Source organism: Sinohyriopsis cumingii, chromosome 14 (genome assembly GCF_028554795.1).
Source record: "Sinohyriopsis cumingii isolate HCF-2022 chromosome 14, ASM2855479v2, whole genome shotgun sequence".
NCBI lineage: Eukaryota > Metazoa > Mollusca > Bivalvia > Unionida > Unionidae > Sinohyriopsis > Sinohyriopsis cumingii.
Window position 1 is genome coordinate 34,034,336 of NC_142974.1, and position 24,800 is coordinate 34,059,135.

At 35.3% G+C, this 24,800-nt stretch overlaps 1 protein-coding gene across 1 annotated transcript in view; it reads left to right on the forward strand.

Moving 5' to 3' along the window:
- LOC149783548 (uncharacterized) overlaps positions 1-24,800 on the forward strand; it is a 103,411-nt gene that overhangs the window by 37,820 nt on the left and 40,791 nt on the right. Inside the window, exons 4-9 of the mRNA XM_089931817.1 lie at positions 1,375-1,456; positions 2,921-3,187; positions 11,175-11,693; positions 20,164-20,306; positions 21,047-21,295; positions 24,231-24,352. Of these exons, the coding sequence (XP_089787943.1) occupies positions 1,375-1,456; positions 2,921-3,187; positions 11,175-11,693; positions 20,164-20,306; positions 21,047-21,295; positions 24,231-24,352 (1,382 nt within the window). The remainder of the gene's footprint in view (positions 1-1,374; positions 1,457-2,920; positions 3,188-11,174; positions 11,694-20,163; positions 20,307-21,046; positions 21,296-24,230; positions 24,353-24,800) is intronic.

The window sequence follows — 24,800 nt, forward strand, 5'->3', positions numbered from 1 at the left end:
CTTATTTATAAATTAGAATAGAGCCAATCATCCTCCAATATGGCTGTCATGGTAGCCATTTTGAAAATCGCATAATCTTGTCATTTCTATTCTTTTTCAACAGATGGTTAAATTGAAATGAGGTTTGCAGGAAAATACTTATAATGATGTCGAGTTGATCCTGAATGGTGATGATCCTACTACATAATAGCTTCCACAGCGACTAATTTGAAAACCATGTTATCGTAAACATGTCATGTACTTTTGTTACAAGATTTATATATACGTTCGAGGACATCTCAGAACAATGAATGGAACAAATACTACCACTACTACTGTAACAAAATAATAATAATAATAATAATAATAATAATAAGGACACTTGAAATCATCACTCATCATCATTATTGATATTGCTCATACAAAATCAAGATTCCGGTGGCCTAACAACCTTAGGAATTGTGCTCTGAAAATTCTGAGAAATTAATTGGTAGTATTTTACGATCCATTTCATTCATTGTCAGAACTACATCGTGATACATTTATGCTGCTTTCTGTGACATCTGTACACAATACGCAAGTGACACTGATATTTACACTTGACTGCACTTATACAATGAGATTAATTAAATATCAGACTTTATTTGCTTTTCCCAGCCTCCTATATTCCAAGTGAGGAAGACGTTGCCTTCATATATGAGGTCTCTGAACTTGAACAGATGTATGCGTATGTTAGAAAATCACGAAAGTGTAAATCACAGGGGACACTCGATGGACAGATATGTAACAATGTTGATAATCAGGTTTCAATCCCTTTAACCAAATGGCCTGAGGTACCACAATTATAAGACGAAACTCTACAGTATTTAGAGCAGCATGCAAATATGATACGGACACCTATCTTGCATTTATATTTACAATTTGTGAAGAACATGTCATTATTGCTAACATTTATGTGGGTTTGTGTTCTGCTCTGTTAGAAAGTAGATAGAGTCTATGAATGAAGCACACGTGCAGAATTGAAACTACCAACTTGAGAATGACTAAACACACACTAAGAGTAGCCTTCATGTTAAATTCCCACCAGCACACCATAAACGACCTTTGTGATACTATCAATACCATAACTGTGTTAATTTGAATACGCAGATGAGTTAACTATACTTGATCCAGTCTTGGAACACGCAGAAGTAAATATCCTGAAATAGGTTTTGTCAATTATAGTACAATAATGTAATTTGTTCTCCCCTATCGGTGCACGTGATCCAAGTCATTTTGATGAGCAAAACATAACCAATTGTTGATGCTGATTCAATGATTATATGCTCCAGTATTGTTTTTATGTACATTAAGTTTTACTATAGTTTACCAATAGTTTTTATATTTGTCATCAAGGTAGATGAATCGCAGTCAAGAGTAAATACAGAAATTTCCGAGCCTGCACAGGTCCCTGAAAAATCTGAAGTTGAGGAACAAGGTAATGGTAATTGAAATACTATGTTACTACTGGGAGACCCCATATAATTAGTACCGCCTGAGAGTCACATGAAGCTCGCGAAAGCGTGCGGTGGGGCTATTATGTCGTAGCTGAAATACCTAGATTTTAATTGTTTTAATTTATATCAAAATTGGATGAATAACACTGAATGATATTCAAAAAAGATTATTTTATGTTAACATGCAGATAATACAAATGCAATGCTAAGAAGGTGAGATATCAATGACAATCATTTTTAAGATAAAATATTTATTTTGGAATTTAAAAATGTTTGGATAAATATATGGATGGCTCTTTCCAATATTGCATCCCGATCTTATGGATGGCCACTCATAATATATATATATATATATATATATATATATATATATATATATATATATATATATATATATATATATATATATGACAACAGTGTTGCAGTCCTATGTTGTGTCTGAAATGGATGTCTGTAATTGTATTCAAGCAATAAAATACTGAATGTAGGATTTTACTCAAGTTCTCATTGTAATTTCCTTCAAGACTATTAGAATAAATCACTTGACACATTTGCATTGTAATAGATTGATATAAGCTTCTCGTGTTGCTAAGATATGTTGACTGCCAAGTGAAGTCTGCTCAGATCTAATCTCATCAGTATCTCTGAAGTTGGATTTTGAATGTCCACTAGACATTTAAGATGATTTTATATGAACTCAGCGATAACAGTAATTGTTAGTACGCTGAACAATCACCGAAGCACATTTGAGTTGTTCTCTTCCAGAAATACATATAACGAACGCTAGTTGGAAAAGTGTTTCAAGTTTTAGAATAGACTGTCCAGATAATAAGCATATTTATTATTTATCAGTGATATATAACTGTTCAAAACTGTCATCAATTTTCACCAATGGTCCTATTGTGTATGACGTCTAGCAAACCAATACTACCCCATGCGTTTTATTTAGTTATCTATATACACTGCATCTTAGGAGAAATTGAGATATGTAACTTTCTTTGCGTGTTCTCTAGACGATTAGCCTATTGTTATGAAAACCACCACCTGATATTCACCATTAAACATCACTCTATCTCATAAATAGTTCAAGGTGCATCACAATTTTCAAAGGTTAATTAATCAGATTTGGTTTACGTGGAAGCGATTACATGTCTACCATTCCTGTTACCTTTGAGCTCATATAAAACTTGGTCACCATGAACACTAAAGCAAAACTGTTAAGCTAATCCCGCGTAAAGGTTCAGTTCAACCTGTTGCACTGAATTGTGTGAAAAGTCTAACTATGCACCAGCATTTAAGCCAGCCTTTTGTTTCATTCTAAAAGGTTTCAAAGAGATTAACATGTATTTATATACCATTTCCTATTAAAATATCAAACCGTTGTCCTTTGTTGAGTACAGCTAAAAAATTGTCTTTCGCATCTTGTTGCAACTGTATAATTTCAGGCCCTGCAATTCCTATGGAAATTCTTCGTATGGATGGTAAATCGCTTCAGTTATACAAAGATGCTTTGCGAAATGGAAGGGAGAAAGTTTACAACATCAGAGTGATGGTCGTCGGGCACGGTGGGGTTGGAAAAACAACGCTAATAAAGCGCCTCCTTGGGCATGAGGTCGACATATCTAAGAAAGAAAGTACCGAGGGAATTGATGTTTATAAACATTGTTGCAAAATCGCTCTGGACTCTGGGGAATGGATAGTACAGCATGAAGGTACGTTACCATTATCTCCGAAGTCGAGGACTTCTCATCTCTTCCTCTCAAAACGTACGTGTATAATCTTGCATAATTTCTCCTCGAGTGATCATTTAGTGATTTTAAACCTTTGAGTCAAAACTGAAACATTCACGAGTTTTGAAGCGTTGACCAGTTCACATGGAAGCAGTCAAGCGTATACTACTATAAACGAAAAAAGGGTTTATCCCTCCTGTTCATGGAACAGAAGAGTGTAGGGGATGGCATGTTGTCTGTCATCCGCCAATTGACCTCCGATGTCTGTCTGTCTAGCAGCACAATCAAGTTATCTCTACCCCTATGAATCGTCTCGCAGAACAGCCACTAAATGTTACACATACATACGCAAAAACACACATGTACATTCATTTCAAAGTATTGTTGGTTCTAAATTTAGTATCCTCTTTCTATATATAAAATCAGGCATCGTCCTGGGCTTCGCCAATGTCGCAAATTGCGATGTTTTTTCCTTATTGGCGACAAAAATATTCCATCTGGCGATTTTTTTGGTGACAGACTTTTTGGTTATTTAATTTGTACATACAAACATGGATTTCGATTGGATAAATTAAAAGGGAGAACGAAAGGAAGCCTCAAACTTGAGCAAGTAATGCATTGGAATCAATCTGTTACACAAACGATCCTTTGTTTGTATTGACAACCCCATCTTTAGAGTGCATTGTTACATCATAATCTGCTTATGCTGACATCTGGGCTGAGTATAGTCCTACTTGTAAGACCTGACGCTGATATTTATGTTGTGGGCGTCAGGGTCTTACAGCCTAACTAACGGCGCTGTGTAGTGTGTTTCGATGTCGACTAACATCATTACAAAAGTTAAATTTTCAGGAATATTTCACACAAGTGACAACTAAAATAACGACGCTTTTCTACAAAGTAAAGTTATAATGTTTTAGTCAGACTTTACTTACTCTGATGCCTTTTCTCTAATAAATTCAAATTTTCACAAAAGAAATGGACCCGTTTTCAAGTTTCTTTGGCCAACATTTCAGTTGGCTGGAAAGCGATGAAAGCCAAGAATACCGAAATTGGGTTAAGTTGAAATATTATTTTTTAACAAAACGAATAAAAAATATATTATGCCTATTGGAACTGTAAGCAACAGTTCGTTTCGTTCAAGAAACATGAACCTACTTGAACTTACTTCGACATACCTCGATTACCGTCGCATTGCAACAAATTGAAATGTATATCAACGGAACGTGAAAATGCATCCATTTGCTAGTGTCATATTTTCATTCCAGCAGGATAAAGATAGCACAGTAAGTATATTAATTACACATAAATTAGTGGGACAATGTCGATATAGGCTGCCAAGTGTGTGAGATGTTCCTGAAACTTTGATTACTCATTCCGATGTCAACGACATCGGAATACACTATACAAGGCCGTTATTTGGATAGTAAGACATAGCACCTAAACAAAATCAAAATGTGCTCTGTCTTACATGTAGGACTAGGCTGAGTACCGTATGCTGTGATACAGTCAATCGTGCTACCGAACTATACTTACAACTGACCGACTTCTGAAGACGCGAATAGAACAGATACAATTAGTTGAATGGCTAATCCTTGTTTTTTTTTATACATATACCAATACAATAGTTTTGCTGAACCTTCATAGAAAACTGATTACCTTTGAAGTAAAAATATTAGCACAATTGTGTTTTTAGCAAAAGACGTTGTATGAGTTTTTGTTGGTTAAACATTAGAAAGGTGCCGATCTGACATCCAGTATGGCATCCATTTTGAACAACTTCCTATTGATACTCTTTAAACAAAATGTTTTAGATAAAAAATAAAACATGCCGAGCTGACCTCAAATATAGTCACCACAATGAACAATTCTGCTGAATGAATTTTCATATCCACATGTTATTTTCACGAGCCGTTTTCCAATGGTGCCTGGTTTGTACTGTATGAAAATTGTGTCTATCTCGCGTCGAACTTGGCTGCCGCATTAATGTAATTTAAACACTTATCACTTACAAATACAAAAAATGGTTTTAGCCTTTAGCATTTAAAAGAGAGAGATTTCCTGCAAATTTTTTACGGATAGCAGTGCAGCATACCATTTATGGGCCTCTTGTTAAGCAGAGGTCATAACCTAACCCGTGTAATCATTAAAAAAACAATTGCAGGACATTTGATGTACTTGAATGTATTTCATAAGGTATATACTAGTGTTATCAAGGCAAAATATTGAAAATGCTTGAAATTCTTATTCATTGTTTAGAAAAAAGATTGTATGAATATGTTACAGTTCCATGTATGGGATTTGCTTGGTATTATTTGTCCCAAGACAGTGAGATTGAATGTGAAGATTTCAACGATAGCTTGTGGCATGCTCCTTTGATTGTCAGAATGAACTATTATAGCTGAGGCATGCATCGCAACCCATTGTGGTTGTATATATTATTATTATATGCTCATTTTTTCCCCCGTTAACTTTACATTGTCAGAATTGTTTAATATTCCCCGATACTGAACGTGCGTGACAATACACATATAGCATTCACGTGAATAAAGGAACTACTTTCTATTGTAAACAAACAATGTGGCAGCCGCCAGCACTTTTGATTTGTAAACAAATCATAAACACTCGCGTAAGAGACCCTTTACATTGTGGTTGTTTAAATTTGTGTCTGAATGAACTAAAACATGTTTCGTGGACTGCAAAAAACCCTAGCTGTTTTGGCACATTCCGCATTGACACAATGTTACGGATTTAGGCTAGCTACATTATATAAAAGACGGAATATTAGGTCCTTACCAATAAGATACAAGTGACAAGGCATATACTGTTTTCTTTAGCTGGTGATAAGAATGGCAAAATAAAATATACTTACAGTTTTACATTCTGAATTTCCTAAAAATGTATTTTGTTAATTCTGCAAATCCGAATTACATGAGCCATGTCATCGGTTTTATATCTGGATTACATATTTCGAAATTGTGCTGTAATTTTGATGATAAGTGCAATTGCACCCTCCTTGCTGCACTCAAAATGAAATAAGCATTTAATTCCATTGCGTCTTTTTGATAATTGCAATTGAAAGACTTCATATTTTCCCCACATTGTGATTTCAAACATTCAATAACTGAAACAGAAACACATTTGCAGACGTAAACATGCTTCTTCCGCGCCACTTCAATCCGATGTATTTCATGTATAATTTGCTCAGATGAATCCAGTCCAAAATCACAAACTTTCGTCGAATCGAAACCAAATACGAAAATATATTCATTCCAGATCAAATGGAACAGTTGTTGCAATGCATATTCATTCACAATATGACTGCAAATTTCAATTTTAACTAGACACGCCATTTTCTTTCGAAAGGTATGTCGAGCGCGCGACTAAGTTCAAATTTATCTGGGCGGAGTCATGTGCGCATTAATAATGATGTCATTGTGTAACGACAAATCTGCTCTTGTGTATTTCCTTGGGAATACGGCATTCATTCATTTACGTTGTTTCTTGTAGTGCATTTTGTTTATATAATTAAATCTTAGGTAGAAAAAAAACATAAATGAGCATATAATAAAAAGGTTACTGCATTTGTATGGGAAAATATGAACTCGTTCTGTCGGAAGGATATACTGCACTCACAAGTTCAAATGCAGTAACCTATAATTATAAATACCTCTTTCGTCAAGTACAGCCTGGATGCATTCAAACTCTTGAAAGCTATATTAACCAGTGAGGGTATGATGCAGATTAGGTCATAAAGATATTTTGTTATCAAATCTGACTGAAGTACAGTGTTTCGAGTCTATTCCCTAAAAATAAGTAACATAAGGGAGTGCAATGCAAGAAGCTTTGTAAAATTCAGCAAATAATTTATTTCCCCTGAACACGAGGTGAAAATGAAAACAAGAACTTACGGTATTGCGATCTAAATCCCAAAATATCCTAGAATTACACAGGTCCTAATGATTTAATGTTCTGTTGAAACTCTTGAAGGAATCCAAATTAAGTTCAACAGCGAAGGTGATGGTGTGACTGTGGCGACCTGTACTGTGTTGTTGTACCAAGAGGCTTTTGTTGAAGCACATTAATATAATTTCAGGTTCAAATTCACTACAACTCCTAGTGAATGCCTTTGTCCAATAATATTATTTTGTAAAGAGTACTCTGTATTTCCTTAGAAAATAATCACTGGATTAAAGAAAATTGTTGACATAATTCCAGCCCAATTAATCTACTTGAGACAAGAACAATAAAAATTGATTTTGCGAAATGTTTACTGGTTCGGTAACATGAGCTGTGCTATTCAGAAGAGAGACACATTAAGGGATAAGGAGCCCACTGCCGTATTCCAAAATGTATTGAAATTTGTAATGCAGTAATTGAATTGAATTGTTTTAGCTTCTGATTAAACAAGAATTTAATCAGCACAAGGTATCTGACTGCAAAACATGTAAGATTCTTGGCTCGTTTGATGTAAATTTACTTTTTTTCTTTTGTATCAAATCGCACCTATGCAGCTGGCTGCTTTTAACTTCAGCTAGTTGGTGGCACGTTTTTCCCAGTTTTCTAAAGCTGCTCAAATAATAGTGCTACCAGCACTAATCTGGTCTTCTCTCTCAGCTGTCATTTGCTAGCTTCTCTTACTCTGCTACCAAGTTTGATTGATTTGTCTTAAATGAAAATATTGCTGATCGGGTATCTTATACGACAACTTTAAATATATTTATCGCTATCTCTTCAGGATGGAAAGTCATGTCGACATTGACTTTTCACTAGAAGACTTCTTATGATACATACGTAAAGTGTACAGCCGATACCCAGTATGGCCGGCATGGCAGCCATTTTAAAATGTTCTTATCACCACTTGTCATTTTGAGATTGAGTTTTCAACCATTTTCCACTAATTATGTTTGGATTGCCCTAATCATACATCCAGTTTGGAATCAACAGAGGTTAATGTGAAAATTTCTTTCCCGCACATGAACTTGAGTTATCTAGTGCATACAGTTATTAAGCTTCATGGAAGAATAGAATAAAGCAATAATGATAATTATTGTTTACAATTCTTTCTGGAGACTCGTAAAAGCATCATAAAAGTGAATTATATAAAATTGGTGATAACATTCCTGTTCAAATATGAAATAATAGCAATTTTCTTTAATGCGAAAATACAGAAGTTTAAAATAAATTCGTTGACTGTTATAATAGTTCAAATAAAAGAGAATTTATAAAATCTTTACACGCATAATCATAGTTAAAGTTGAATGCAGTTACATGTAGGAATATTCTAATCGAGAATTACACATGTATAGTTTAGTGTCTAATAAGTATCGTTGTAGGTGAATGTTTTAATTTTTTAATTGTACATGTGAACGAGAGAGAGAGAGAGAGAGAGAGAGAGACATTGATAGCCGTCACCAAAACATGCATTGCAGGACACTTGGTGACAGATAAATGTAAGTATTCATTAGTTTTAATATAAACGTAAAGTATATAACACGAAACCATTAGAATAACAAAACAAACAAACAGACAAACAAAACTAAAACAACAAACCGACTAGCTAATGATAAAGGTTAAAGATTGATAAATAAACTGCGATGTCTGCACGTCTCAAAATAACATCACAGTCAAGAAAAAAAGTACTATTCAAAGGAATACGACACTATGAAATGAAATGATAGTTGGGTTAAAGACTTCGATTGAAATATGGAAACAGGAGGCGTGTTAAAATCATAATAATGCCGTTATAGTTCTTTCAGCTAAGCATAGCGACTGGTATCCGAGATTGTAGCTCATTGAATTTCACGTGACCCTCTAATGTAACTAAGTTGCGGAATTTGTTTCGGGCACGAATGGTTTCAACAAACAGAGCAGCACTACTTGTTGAATATATTCTGGAAAAGGTGGTATGTGTAAATGATATGGCAATGTTGGCCCTGACGCAATGGAAAAGTTGATATTTATACAATTCTAAACTGTCAAGGGATTCATCGCGTTTACAAACATGGTCTACTCATTAGATAAATTATGTAACAAACATACCGGTACATTGAGTACAAAATGTAAATTAGTTTAAAGAAAACTAAACCAAAAAGATGATATTTAAACGAGGTAAATTTGTCTGCAATTCACTGAGCTATAGATGCATATATCATTCACGATGCTTAGCGGAACGAACAATAACTGATAAGCTGCCGTATGCTCATATTTACTCATTTGATCCAGTTACAGTTCCAGCAATCCACTGCTGAAACTTCCTTCCGCAGACCTAATTTCATGTGCGTATATGCGTTGGATACCAGACTCACGTTTAATCAGACCATAAATAAGACTGGTCATCAATGTATAGATTTCGATGCACATCCACTAGATGAGTTTTGTATTAATCTGGATTAGATGGAAAGTACGCATCAATGTTCTGGTCAATAAAAAGTGTCCATTTTGTGCCAAATTTAATAACAATTAATAATTCTGGTGTCCGATGTAAATGTTCTAACATTTTTATATGTTTTTCCTTATGTTCAATATTTCAGTATATCACTAATCTTACTAAGGGTTTACGGGCCCCCAGTGGCCGAGTGGTCTAAATCGCTCTTCGTTACGGATCACTGCCATCTCACCTTTGTTTGCGGCGGTTCGAGTCTAGGATTCAGCCAATGCTGGTATGTGAGAAAGCTTTCCAGTAGCTTCTCGTGGATCGGTGGTTCTTTCCGGTGTTTTCCCGGGTTCTTCCTCCACCATTAATACTGGCCGCCGTGTATAGCCTATCGTGTGCTGAAAAATGGCGTTAAACCCTAGAACAACAACAACTAAGGGTTTACATGCATGTATACCTGAATTTACAATTTATTATATTTAGTCTTCTTGTTTGATAACATGTAGTGCCAGATGACAAGTAGCATCTTCAGCTTACTGTTTCTGTGGGCTTGGAAGATGTTTGTGGCTAGTTTCACTCACTGGAATTAAGTAAACATATTACATAAACACGCGTACGCGCGTGTATGTATGTGTGTGTGTGTGAGGAAAAAGAGATAACGGGAGCAGTATTATAACACCGTATTTTACTGTGTTTGCAAAAGCCATGTAAACTCCTAATTCCATGCTCTTAGTTTCATGATACATGAAGTATTTATGTCCAGAAAATGTTTAAACAATACGTTATAATTTAGTGTTGAATTGAAAGCAGGATCATTGGTTTCCCACAAAGCGTTGTCTTTAATATATAATCAAGAGAAACATTAACTATGTAATATGTCATTTGCATAATACCTAGACATTAGTCATGTAGGCCCTAAACACAGTTACTAAACATGGTCAATAACACAGCTTAGATATACATACCATAATCATAGAGAGTGGTCAATAAACATTAAAAATTTAGTATATACAACAAGGGGAGAAGTGTATACATGTATATTTAAGTGTAAATATGAGAGAGAGAGAGAGAGAGAGAGAGAGGGAGAAATGAAAGAAGGTAGAGTTTGAAAAATCCGCAAAGTCCATACAACATAAGGTTTCCTCGTTTTTCCTCCTCGTTTTCTTCTTCTTTAACGTTTTCTTCTTTCTCCATGCTGAACATCCAATTTCGCATGTGATACATAAATTTTAACATTATGATAAATATTATTACGCATACACACGTGCATTCAGTAATTAAATAACATATATTGGGAAAATAATTTTGTTTTTATTGGTTTATTTTTGAGTGAAACGTTTTTATCATAAAGAGATAACAAACATTGTTTAACAACCTAAGTGAAAAAAAACGAGCAATGGTGTTGCCATGATTATAGTATTTTATGGAAGTATTTAATGTTAGAAGTAATATACAATAATGTTTAGTGTTGTATGCCATATATGTTTTAGAGTTGTATGTTATGCATTGACAGAATAAGGGAAAAATATTCAGTGTAATAATTTGCCACCATAGTTCAATATGCAATAATTATTTTTTCTGTTCTGTTATAAGATTCTGATCAGCTGGCCCGACTTCAGCGTCTAACGAAACTACTGAATAATCAAGATGAGACGTCTGAGGTCAGTGGTGTACATGAAGAACATCGTAACGACGATATACCAACAAGCACGAATGTCTTCTGTTGCAACAATTTCATTGGCATGCTCCGCAATATATGCACCAGGTCAGAGTCAGACAGTCGCCAAAACGTTAAAGGTCATGAGATCAATGAAGGATACACTCACAAAGAAGGTGAAAGCCATGAGTTCCGTAAAGGGGATGCAACAATGGAAATCCTAAATTTGGTGAATGAGAAAGCACAGGAATTAAAGAAGAGTATATTGGATTATGCACCATTGTCCATGTGGGACTTTGCAGGCCAAAGTGCTTTTTACACCACACACCAGACATTTCTAACATATCGTGCTATTTACCTCTTGGTTACCGATATGTGTCAACAATTGACAGAGCTTGTTATAGATGATGAATTCTCTTTTGATGCGAAGGGAACAAAATTGTGTAAAGTTCAAGGTAATGCTAATACATTCCTAATAAAGTACAAGTAAGGCTATAGTTTCATTATTTTGTGCAGGAAAATCTGTTTAAGTATGCATTGTACTTAATAATGATAATTTCTCTGCGATTTCACAAATATTACCTGAGAAAGAGTGTTCAAGTCTAGATAAATTGTGTAAAAGTAAGACTTCTTAGTGTCCCCGTAAGGTGGCGTGAGCTTGCCCAAACTACGAGAACGTGATTAAAAAATGCAAAAAGAAAACAGGCAACATGATCTCACTCCGATCCCTTTGTCCACTTCGTACATATCTACATATTTCTTCGGTGCTCAACACTACGTCAATTATTTCATCTCAGACAGTTGTATCGTTTTTGTATTGTATTTTGTCTCCCAAGTCATTGATTTAGTTTTCTGTTTCAGCGTTATTTTGCATTGATTTTGAAAGTTTTGAGATCATCTTTAGTGACCCAGTCTATTTGTGTTGTTTCGGTCTTTTAGTATTAACTGGTGACAGGGTAAGTAAATCCTATCCATTTTTTTTATATTATGTCATTGTTTTATTTCTATACTTTTTTCCGCCTTCGCTGACGCTCAAAATTCAGCTAAATATAAACATACAAGAGCAGTGTTGGACACTCATACCACCTGCTTTGTGTGAATAGAGTGCGTACACACAGATGGTTATTCTATTTGTTGATTGTTGCGTGATGAGATTTGGATCATGGCAGAAAGCTGCTAATCGTTTGGAGTCAGGAATAAATGTCACCTCATTTTCTCTTCTTCTTTGGAGGACATTAAACGAGGCTTTAGAACCAGAAAGGATGTCTTGTATTTTTATCTTCCTTGAAGGTCCGAACCCATTGCTAGGATAGGGCTGCATCACTTATGAATGTAGAAATGTTCTATATTTCAAAAGGTGATTTGTCCAAAGTTCTGAAGGTACTCGCTTTGAGTGTTTGACAGGGAGCCAAGACCTTTCATCGGCTTACCTGTACTATCTTCTTGGCGCTGCAAGTGGGTAATGTGTCTCAAGAAAGTCATAGAAGGGCCGTCACTGGTAACCTGGCAACAAGAAACTGCGTACAAGACCATATGACAGCAAGTGCTTGGCAACGAGCACCTGACACAGATTATCTGTATACTGTATGGTGTCAATCTTTTATGTTTTGTCTTAGGTCATATATCACAGAACATTAAGTGCTAGACACTAGTCTAGTGTAAGGCACTAAGTATTAATCAGCATAATTCGGGCATCCGCCACTGGTCATTAGATCAGAAACAGACTTGTGACCACCGGTCAGAGAGGTTTAGGGAATGGGATTGGTCCAATAACACCCTTTGGTCTAGGTTTACATTCACACACTGTGAGGAAAGTGTTTATAATTTTAAGATTCAAACTTGGTAAAACGGGTTCGGTGAATAGTGTTCCCTTAACAATAAACAAGTTGCCCTACTGAACGTGGAGTCTCTTACCACCCGGTGGTAAGATGAACCTCTCTCCTTTCCAGACCGTGCCACTATGGATGATTTTACAGTGCCTCTGTGGATTGGCAAGTTAGTCACAAGTAGTTTTGATCTAAATCGTTTGGCCTTTCTAATGAGCGATGAAGCGCAAGGCCGCCATTAGCTACATCTAGCATTTAATGGACATTGTCAATACCTTCGACCTTGTGGTAAATAAGATTTGTTGCATACTTCTCCCAGATCTGTGTCTCATAAGACTAAAATCTTTGGAGGATGAAGTGATTGTCCAGGGTACAACACAAGTCTGATCTGCTTTTGCTCTCTGGATCGGTGATGGCGATGGGGTTGGCTGAGAACTTATCTAATGGTAAACATGGCGACAGACATGAGTAGGTGTAGTCTCTTACTTCTTCAGCTCTTGAAACTCTAATTTCAGTCAATAACTACATGATCCATTCTTCAGCATGCATCCTTAAGACTTCTACAATGCACTTGGGTGAGGCCCATGTGCGTAATTTGGCAGAAACTTGGGACTGTCTCCCCGTCAAGAATCTCGAATCTTTGAAGCCAAAAGTGCATTTTGAATTTACCACAGTCTTACATGTCTATTTTTCTGCAGCTATATTCGTTAAATATGTTGACAGATGAATCTTTGCCTCCAGCTGCGTGGCAAGATTGTTCGCGCCCTAGGTAAGATATAAGGTTTTGCTCTATTTCTGAGAAGTCTTTTGGGGTTATCAGTTTTGATCCACGGTTCTATTTGGAGGGTTAATCCATACAGTGACCTCACAAGATTTCAGTGAATATCAACAAAATAAGGAACATATGTCTTCTGGAATTTCATTCCAGGACTTTGTTATTTGCAAAGAGACAGGGAAAGTTTAATTTCATCATTGGTCGTTTTGTTTAACAAATTCCTTCTGGAACAACAGTTGAATATGCAGATAACTACCGCAGTCACAAACGCATCAAGCTGAACGGCTGGTCGGTCTCCATTGGTTATACGATGTTTTTGTCTTGTCCTCGTCTTCTCTGCCCACGGGAAATGTTGTCATTTCAGTCTCTTCATTTTGGCCTAGATTTGCTCGCCTATCTTAGACAAGGGTGGAGGCTGTATTCGTGACTTATTGAAGGATCTTGGGAGTTTCCTTCCTTTAATGCTTCTACCACTGTTAATTACACACTTATTCATAACAAACTTGATCAACAAGTCCACTCTTAATGTCTCTCCGATGTCAGCTCTTGGAGCATAGAAAGTGTATTTATTTACCCCGATGTGTTATCCACTGTACACCGATGCCTTCCCACATTTGATAAATATATCCCAGCTTCTTCACGTAGTCAGAAATTTTAAGTGATTGCTCATCCTGATTACTGACATGCAGCCTGAGTGATTGTAATTCAGTGATCGGAATTTGTTCTCTGATTGATTACAGGAAATTGCCTTTGAGAAGCACCCCTTAAATCCTCATCCTTCTTGCCTGACTCGGATATAACAATCTATCCGCCAAGACCAGTATTTTCAGCGAGGTTGGCAAATGCACTACTACGTCGAAACAACATTCAAAGTTTACAATGCCACATATAAAATTTCGTGTGATTGACGCAATAGGAACTATATTGATCATATATGCCCGCCTTTAAAAGCAGCTCCAGATTACTCAGTGTCCATCATTACAATTTCTTTTGATTCCACTATAAGATTAAATCCACATTTTTCAGTTTTCGCATTCAAATCTGATCAAGTACTTGGAGCGTCATAAACCAGTTTCTCACGCGGCAATACCGCGGTCGCACTTCTTGTGTTCTTTTAGTAATATGAACCTCCTTATGAATCCATTAATGAGACTTCCTTCGAAAGCCTTACACTTCGAACGGTTTTCTTCTTTCCCCTAGCATGGACAAGTAGGGTGGGAGATATTTATGCTTTCTTAAAAGTGAAATGGGTTTGTTCTTTTTCCAATGGTAGCCCTGAGTTTGTCTCTCTCCATTGCCAGCAAGGTTTCTGGCCAAGAATTAGAGTTGTATTAAACATGAATTGATCAAGACCAACACTTTTGCTCAGCATAGGTTTTACAGTTCTACCTATCTGAATCAAACGAAAATAGAAAGGTCTGTAACCATCTTCCTCTTTTAAAAATGCACATCTGATATTGACTGAGCCACATTCTCATCGTCGATTGTTCTACGTATTAGATGATCGTATCGATCGCTCACTTTCAGGACAATAAAAATTAAAGCTCCTTAAGTCAAAGTTTGTGTAGCATCTTGAATCTTCTTGAATCATTCATCTTTGGATCATGACAAGTCGCCTTTTGGCGATCTCGTTCCACTTTCTTATAATTTTAGCTTTGGGTTTAGCTATATCAGCCCAGAACGTTGTCAACTCATCCTCCAGCCACTCCAACGTTCAAGATGATGATGAAGACAATGGTAAATTCCAGTGTATCCCCTAGGGGTGTAGTATTTAAAGAAACATTACCCTTGGTGTCATAAATCAGGGTCAGATTCAGTAGGAACAAAATTGTGTGGTCATAACTGGAGGTCAGTTTAAAAATCTGTAGTCTCTGATACACAAATGAGAGTCAAGTCCAACACCGAAGTTCACACGACAGCTTATCTTAAACCAACAGCCTACCGCTTTGCTGACAATTCAAAAGTGCAGTAATAACATTTATTGTATTACTGTTATTAAACTGCAAAAAGAGTGGGTGTTAGGGCTCGGAATAATTTCACATTTGGATAACTCGACCATTATGATCTCCTACAGTCTCAATCCACATTAAAGAATGATGATAGCCAAATCGTCGGATGTGGACTAAACTATCAGCCTTGGATTATGTTTCTTTAGATCCGCAATCAATAATTTGCTGAGATTATAATGTCCCAGGGATGGGGATTAGCGCCAGGTAGAGATAAGCAGTGCAATAATAGCTGGTACATATTATTTGTTTTACCTTACCCCAACTGCATTTTTATTCATGTAATTATTTGCCAGAGATTGATGATATAGTCTCTTGTAATTTATAGGTAACAATATATTATATTCTTAGCGGCGTCGAGTAGGACCTCAGCAAAATAGAGGCTTATAGGTGCCAATTAGAAGTAAAATTCGTAGTATGTAAAGATACTAAACATATAAATGTTTAAATGTTTGATTGTGGTTTCAGATAAATCCACATAACGTATCATTAGAGACACATATGTTTTTATTTAAGCACACATGTAGTAGGTATCTTTCCAATTATGTCATTAACGATTACTGCCCAGTTACTTTGAAACTGGTGTCATGCATGAAAACACTATTTGATAGGCATGTATGTGTTAAGACTCATTGGTCTTAAACTTAGAAACAGAAAAAGCAAAAACAAGTCATATCATTCAAGAAAAGTAAAAATGCAAAAGAAACAATTACAGTACTTTGAATTAAATCACAAATAATCCTAACAGCTCTGTCATAAGTACAAAGTATAGAGCATTCTAAATGAATTCCAGTGGTGTTCCGAATGAATTCAAATCTTGAATGTGCTGATGTACTAGCAGTCTTGATTGTGCCGACGTACAAATAGCGTTGATGTATTTCAATATAGTCCAGAATATTATTTTTAATGAGCCCTCAATAATCTCAAAATGGCGGTATATTCGGAAAGTTAATGAGCACTTTCTAATTCCAATGAATAATTTAGATAAATAATTTATCTCAGATTATACCTGAATACAGCTAAAAAGTCTGATCTTAGATTCCTCAAAGTCTGGCATTAAGATAGGAATAGATAATTGTATTGACAGTTACCTTATATTAAAAATCAAAGACACAATAAAATGGTCAGGATCTTGATCATAAGTTCACAACCAGAACATTCTAAGGTCAAAAGGCAATGCTAAAACATGTTTACAAATGTTATCAATCCACAACCATGGACAAACGTTAGCTGTCTAAATATTACAAATAAACATTAGCTTAAACTACAATCTACAATAACGGATACAAGCTGATCACACAAAATGATGATAATGATTTAAGAATTGGCAACATATTTAATTGAACCAAAAAGTTGTCTATGCAGTTACCTTTAGAATGAAAGTATTCACTCACTGCCTGTTTGCTGTGTATCTGAAGCTAGTAAAATACCATATATTTACAAATATTACGATTAAATTGTAACTGAAAAGTTAAAATATAAACACGTACCCCTTATTTGGAAGAATGTCATCAAATAGTCTGGATATACGTTATCATACCTTCTTAACATAACCTTCACATTGATTTCAAGATAGAAATGACGGACTTCAACAAGGTATTGTGAAACAATACATTGATATATGAACAAACCTGTGGGTATTTATGCGACAGAAGCGTCTTGTACCGGTAAGTATTAAATAATGTTTGGATACATGTTATTCAAGTACTTTGCAGAGTACAAAAGTTGCTGAATAGAAATCATTACAAATTGAATATCGTTCTCTCTGTCTCTCAGTCTATCTCATTTTGTTTTCACATTAACCACACAGGTAAATACTTTCCAAATGCGCACATGCATGGGATGATATTGAAATTTTCTGGGTTTCAGACAAGTGGAATTTTCCAGACCTGTTTGTTGGACGATAAATCATCATCATAACTGTGGACGTTTATTTCAATGTTACAATTCAACATTATTTACTCGATTGTTTATATGATAGTTAACTGAACGATATATTATGTTGCTGTGTGCTTTGTCCGTCCTTGTGTCTATTGATTTTTGGCTCTACGGATCATATACCATAAGATCTTATGGAATGGCCTTTTAACTTGGCATTCTGTTCTGACAGCACAATTTTTTATTTATTCTCTTCATGAACAACCTCGTAGTTTACTGTTAATCTTAAGAGACTGATTCATATCATGTCGAACATGAAAATGATAAATTGAGGGCGTATATACAACTAATATGGCCATATTTGTTTCACTCTTTTTCCTAAAATGGGTGCTTATAATGTCCTGTGGTGGTTTACAATAAAATCTTTTATGGTGTCTGAGTTAGTGCTAAATAAAGGGTGCTAATCTGATATCTACTATGTCTGCCTTGGTGGTCTGCTTAGAAATTTTGTTATCGCTTTTTCTCAATAACATTTGGTCAAATCAGTGTGGGATCTCAACTAATAGTCTTCTGATGATGCCTAGTATGTCGTGATTAAAAATGAATAGAATCGAACTTCCATTATGGCCATTTTGAAAATAATGTCATAGTTACTCTTCTTTTGAATGGATGGTCCTAATGACATGGAGGTTTGACCAATTAGAGACACTTAATATAATAGATATTATTATGATATCTTGCTGGTCGTAAAAGGAAATGTTGATGGTCATACCTTGATTGGGTCAGCTTCAGACTCTTCTTTTATATTACTTGTAGCTGGACGTTCATGTTAACACTGGATTTGCATTACAAAGACCTCTTATGATGTCTTATTGGTCAAAACTGAAAATGATGCCAATCTTAGAGCTAGCGTGGCCGAGATAGTACCAGAGTCATGAAAAACTTTTTGCCATTACAGTGTTAGTCTTGTTAAGGGACGTTTGCTGATTTCATCATCTTAACTTTATTTCTAGATAAATGTTATGTGTACCTTAATAACATAGGTAGTTCCCTTGTGTTTGGGTTAAGGAATATTTTTGAGAAGTGTATGCTTGAGATCAGAGTCTAATGTCAAAATGACTGAAAAATATAATAGTGGTTTCTACAGAAAAAACTCAAGCTCGAAACCACGTAAAAACTGTTCAGATGGCTTGCTCTTATTTCAGAATGAACTATTATAATGACAGCAGAGGTCATGAATCAATGTTAGTGAGCGTGGACTATGGATAATGTGCAGATAAATGTTATTAAATGATGCGTAACAAGCTAGTTGAAAGAAAGGGGTACCCATTACCTGGTCATGATATAGTGAATCATGTGTGCAGAGTGCCACTATAAACCGCACAGAAAACCCACCATGCCTTGCTAGGTCCTACATGCAAAAATACGAACTATAGATTCGGTGTATTATATAATGATTCCAGGGTAATTCTTCCATATGTAAATATTTCTATTCTTTAAGCATCTAAAACATCACATGAACAGTTTCGGTCAATCCTTATAGGATGAATTTGAATTGTACCATTGTGTATAAAAGATCCAACATTAAACCATGGTTTAAATAACCTTGAAGAAATTTTGAATGTAATGGGTTACCTTGAAAACTTGCTAAATTTCAATTGTTAATAATACCTTTGATAATTCTTTAAATTTGCTGACAACTCCTTAAATTCAAAGAATTATTGAATGGTTCAACATAATACAATATTTAGGATCAGATATATTTATTCATGTGTGTTCACGAAATAAGAAATAAGTAAATTGGGATTAAACTTGGCGGATTTAAATAAATATGATATTGGTTGTTACTAGATGGAATAGCGTCACTTGCTTTAGTGTGCAGTTATGAGTTTACTTCCTCTCCGATTATGCGGCGATGAGAAAAGTAAGATACAGAGAATGTAAGTATATTTAAAAACATACTCATTGAACACACTTACAAATCCACGAAAATATTTGAAACGTTCATTCACAATTATATACCGGGGTTGGATGTTAGTAAATCTGGCACTAAGTTCTTCAGGTTTGTATAAACGATGCGAATTTGCCATTTGAAATATGTACTTTTGCTGACATTAAAAAACACAAACTTTAAAATGTAATTTTACAGGTTAGGGAGTAACCATAATGTCATTGAATTCTTCAACACTTCTGTGTGCATTAGACCCAAGAAAAATCATAAAAATATATTAAACCACACACAAATTCACATGATATTTAGAATTTTTAACTGAAAGCCGTTAGAAAGATTGTACCACATTTGACCAAAAACGTCCTGTGAAGACTGAATATAATATTGGTCATTTTTGTAATTCTTTCTTTCTTCTCTAGCAAATAAATTAACATATTATGCAGTACAAAAGTATTTCCAATTATTATCAATCCCTGAATTTGTTTCCAGAACTGGTTGAAGTTTGGCTCAATTCAATACATTGCTGTGAACAATCTCTGGCAGATGACACCGTGGTTACATCGCCTGCAACTGGCATTGCAGTGACTCCACCAGTGATTCTTGTTGGTACACATGTGGACAAAATACCTGAGGTATATTGAAGTGCAATGTTAAAGGCTGTGATTCTTAAGTTTACTTTGTCAGCATGTAAAAATCATTATTGTGTTCTTCCACCTCCATGCAACCAAACGGGTTATCTGCATTGTAATAACAGCAGTATGTTACCCTTCGTTGTTACGTAACTTATTACTCTCTTCGTATGAAAAAGGCTCATCCGTTCCATATTAACATTCCCTTCACCCACAAGATATAGAATTGTCAGTAAACACTAGTGTACTCGTTCGTCTGCCGTGCCTGCACAGAAATAGTCATCTTTTTCAAGGATGCATTTTGTTCATGGTTCATGGTTATGTCGTTTTAATCTTGCTTCGGGTTTCAACCCCGTTTGGTTCTCGCATCAGCAATGTTTCATTTATTATTACATTCTTCTGTCTCATCGTCTGTTATGTCTGTAACCCTACCATTTTCAAGGAATTAGTTATGGAAAGGTTTTCTTGGGTTACCACCTTATATCCCACACCTTTGGGGTCAAGGTACAACCATCTTATCTTTCACGGCCAAGTCTTATCGGTTATAACACATTGTAAGACTAATAAAAATGAATAGGACTTCGATATTAAATTACTAAATAATCTCTCAAACATCATTTTGGGTGCTTTAATATATTACACCATTGTCCATCATCTGTACTGTTTGTTAAAGTCTTGGATAAATTGGATTTTAAATGCAATTGCAGCTAATCCCTTGCTAAGAATATGTCTTTTTGTTTTAGGATAAGCGTCAAGAAGTCATCAGTATGTATTTTCCCCAGATTTGCCGCATTTTGAATGATAAGCCAGCCTTACGCCACTTGGTGCAGTTTGTTGCCATTGATAACACCAAAGTTGACCATCAAATAAAGACCTTGAAAGACAGGATTTTCCAGTTGGCTTCAGAGCAACCATATTGGGGCGAGGAAGTGCCCGCCAGTTGGCTCCCCTTGGAAGAAGCACTTATGAAGCTTAAAGCTGCTGGTATAAAGGTAGAAACAAAAAAAAAAAAAAAAAAAAAAAAAATAGAAAAAAACCAAGAAAAGAAAATAGGCAGAATGAGTGCATGACTGATCCTGTTTCCATGATTAGTAAATCATCCTACATCTTCCCTCAACATTATGTCCCCACTCCAAGCAGAGGGATAAACTTATTTGGTCATGTATGTTTTCACTTATATTGTTATACTGTATATGCCCATGGGTAAGCACATCTATGTGTCCCACAAAACAAAAATGCCAGTTAGTGTAGCCAAATGATCACTCTGTAATAATGACTTGATTCGATTTAAGGACATTAATTTTCTTCATCAGTTAAAACAAATTCAGCAAAAACTCTGTTAGCCTGATTTAACAAAACCACCTAAGCTGAAATTTTAAAAACATGGTTGTATGCATATATGAATTATCGGTAGATATTTGCATTTCATCATAATAATTTATTTTAAACCTTTCTTGGGAATCATAGATAGAACAACAGCAAGTTTTGGACACACAAGTCTATTGTTAATTTCAAAACCCACTAGACCATTTTCAATCAAATTTGGCACAGTGCATAATGGTATTAAAATAGTAAATGTATGTACGTTAGGCAGGACTGCTATTTAAATTATTATTATCAAAAATGGACAATCTTTAAACAATTCTCAAAACATTTTGCCCAAATTTGACATGAATCATTCTGGATTGAAAACCATGAAATCAACGTGAATTATGTTGATCTGCCATCAGGTACGGTTGAAAATACTAAGGGGAGATTATTTTACAGTAAATCGCAACCAGCTAACAACGTTTTGACCTAATTATGGAGACGTTGATTCCTACTGAAACAGATTTCTTACCTTTCGCTTATGCTTTTGGCTATTAGATTGATGCCACTCATTCGTCTTCATCATCGAGAGCCTCAATGGAAAAGTATCATTATCGTTATTATTATTATTATTATTATTATTATTGGGTCAACTGGTTCATGGTATTACCAACACTGATGATAAACCAGATTAAGTTATGGGATTGTCCGTTGGTAATCATCTGTCCATCTGCAAGTGCAATATTGGTATAATTACTTCGCAGAGCATTGACATGAAACTTTACACAGCAATTCATCTCCTGATCATGTCGTTGTCATTTTATTGTGGGCTTAACTCCATATTTAAAACACGATATGCTTTAAAAGGGGTAATTGTAACTGGTGAAGGAAAAACCCTAGAGAAACCTTGCCGGAAACACTGACCTTCGTGAAGCTACTGGCAAGCTTTCTCACATTGGCCGACCCCAAGACTCAAGCCCACATGGACAGAAGTGAGATGGTAACGAGAGAGTGAGATGATCAGTAACGGCTAGCACTTCAGACCATTGGGTCACCTGTGGCCCTCCCTTTAGTCTAGTTGGCCCTAAATATAAATGGTGTTGCTCAGACAACCGGTATGGATGCCACAATGGCCATCTTGAATATCGTATTATTTACAATTCTTCTGAATAGATGGCTATATCAAGGTTGGGTTTTCACTGATAATTGTAATTATCTTTATATGGATTAAATGTGCCAAAACGATAAAAAGAAGACACTACATATGTGTTTATGTTCTTTGGATTTTTAATGCAGCTGTAACACTTTTTCAGTCATATCGCTACGATGTCTGCAGTGTGGAAGTTCATAGTGATGTCTAGCACTGGGGCCACATGCCGCAGACATGTAGCATGATGACCCACTCAGTCACATTATCCTGACATCAGACCGACCAGTCCTAACACTAACCTCTTAGTGATGAACACCTAGCGGGGCAGTTGTCAGTACCATTCATATAAGTCTTTGGTATAATTCTGCCTGGATTCGAACCCGTGACCTCATGCATTCAAAGTGGACTCTCAAAACACTAGGCCAACGGAGCAGTCTATAAAGAAGACAAAATTATATATGTATGTATGTATGTATGTATATATATATATATATATATATATATATATATATATATATATATATATATATATATATATATATATATATATATATAATGCGAATTCCTTTAAAGGTTATATATTCTATTTTATCTTATATGTTAAACTCTACTGGCCATACATAGACCAGAAGAGCCTTTAGCATTTTTGGTTGTCCATCCGTGTATTAGCAGAAGTTTACTTCGCTACTCCTTGTACTACTTGGAGGAATTTCGTGACACTCTACACATATGTTCAATATGGTCTATTTAGTTCTTAATGAAAATGGCACCGATCTTGGTAACTAATATACTTCTTATAACATTTAGTTGGTTCTAAATGATAATGGCGACGATAAATATGGCTGAGACGATGACTGTTTTAAAATCGTGTTGTCACTAATCTTCCTAAATGAATGATTATTACGACAGAGGTTTTCGTCAGGTCCTAAATGAAAGGGGTGCCAGTCGTACATCCAGTATAATTGTCACCATGTCTGCCTAAAATGTTAACACTATTCCCATGAACTGATATTCATAATGAGATAAGATTTTCACCATCAGGCTTCTAGTTAGGTCTGCTTTATCTTGAATGAATATGGTGCCAATCTGATATCAAATATGTATACGGCGGAAGATAATTCGATAATATTTTTATCGTCGAAGAATTCCAGCGATGGATCCAAAACTTAACGATTGAAAGGAAGAAATGGTCTTTTCTTTAATTCCAGTATATTACTTTAACCTAGCAAAACATGAGGCCATTCTATGGAATCTTGTTTACTGATGTTGGAATAATATGTTTGGGGAAAGTCCATATTTCCAAAAGGCAAGTTAAATTTTCCATTCAGTTTACTTTGGTTATGCTGACGCTTATAAACATGTAAATCCATTGTAAAATGACCTCTGCAAATTACACCATGAGGTTTGCTAGCTCCGAAATTTAGTTCCAGACAAAACCATCATCATTCATTATTTATTTCTTCTGATAGATCATTCCACTTAGTCAAGTTGTGACAATAAATCAGACGGCATCAATTCCAGTTAAAACTGCAGAAGAGCTGGATTTGTTCCTCAAGTTCCAGAATGAGATAGGGAACATTCTCTACTTCAGGTAAACAAGAAAGGTCTCTTTCACTTGTGGTTCACTAACTGCTGCACCAGTATTGCGTATTACCTTAAATATTTGTACCTTGATTTATCATGATTTGAGAATGGTTGTGGTATCAAAGTACATATCACAATATATTTAAAATACACATTGTTTATGAATTTGGTATACATGTATATGTTTTTGGAAATTTACTTAACTTTCTTTTTAGTAAATGTTGTATGCCATTTATAAACATTATGCTATCATTATCAAATGCATTATGCATTAGGCATTTTTGTACCCACATGTAACCTGTACTTTCAATTGTTTGAATGCGCAGCTTACGAATATTATTTACTTTAAAAAAATGTTCTAACTTAATTTGCAAGTATAAACCTTTGATTTCGGGGATGAAATGTTTGATTCTTGGTGGAAATAACTTTTTTGTTAATTTTGCTTTTAGGAAATA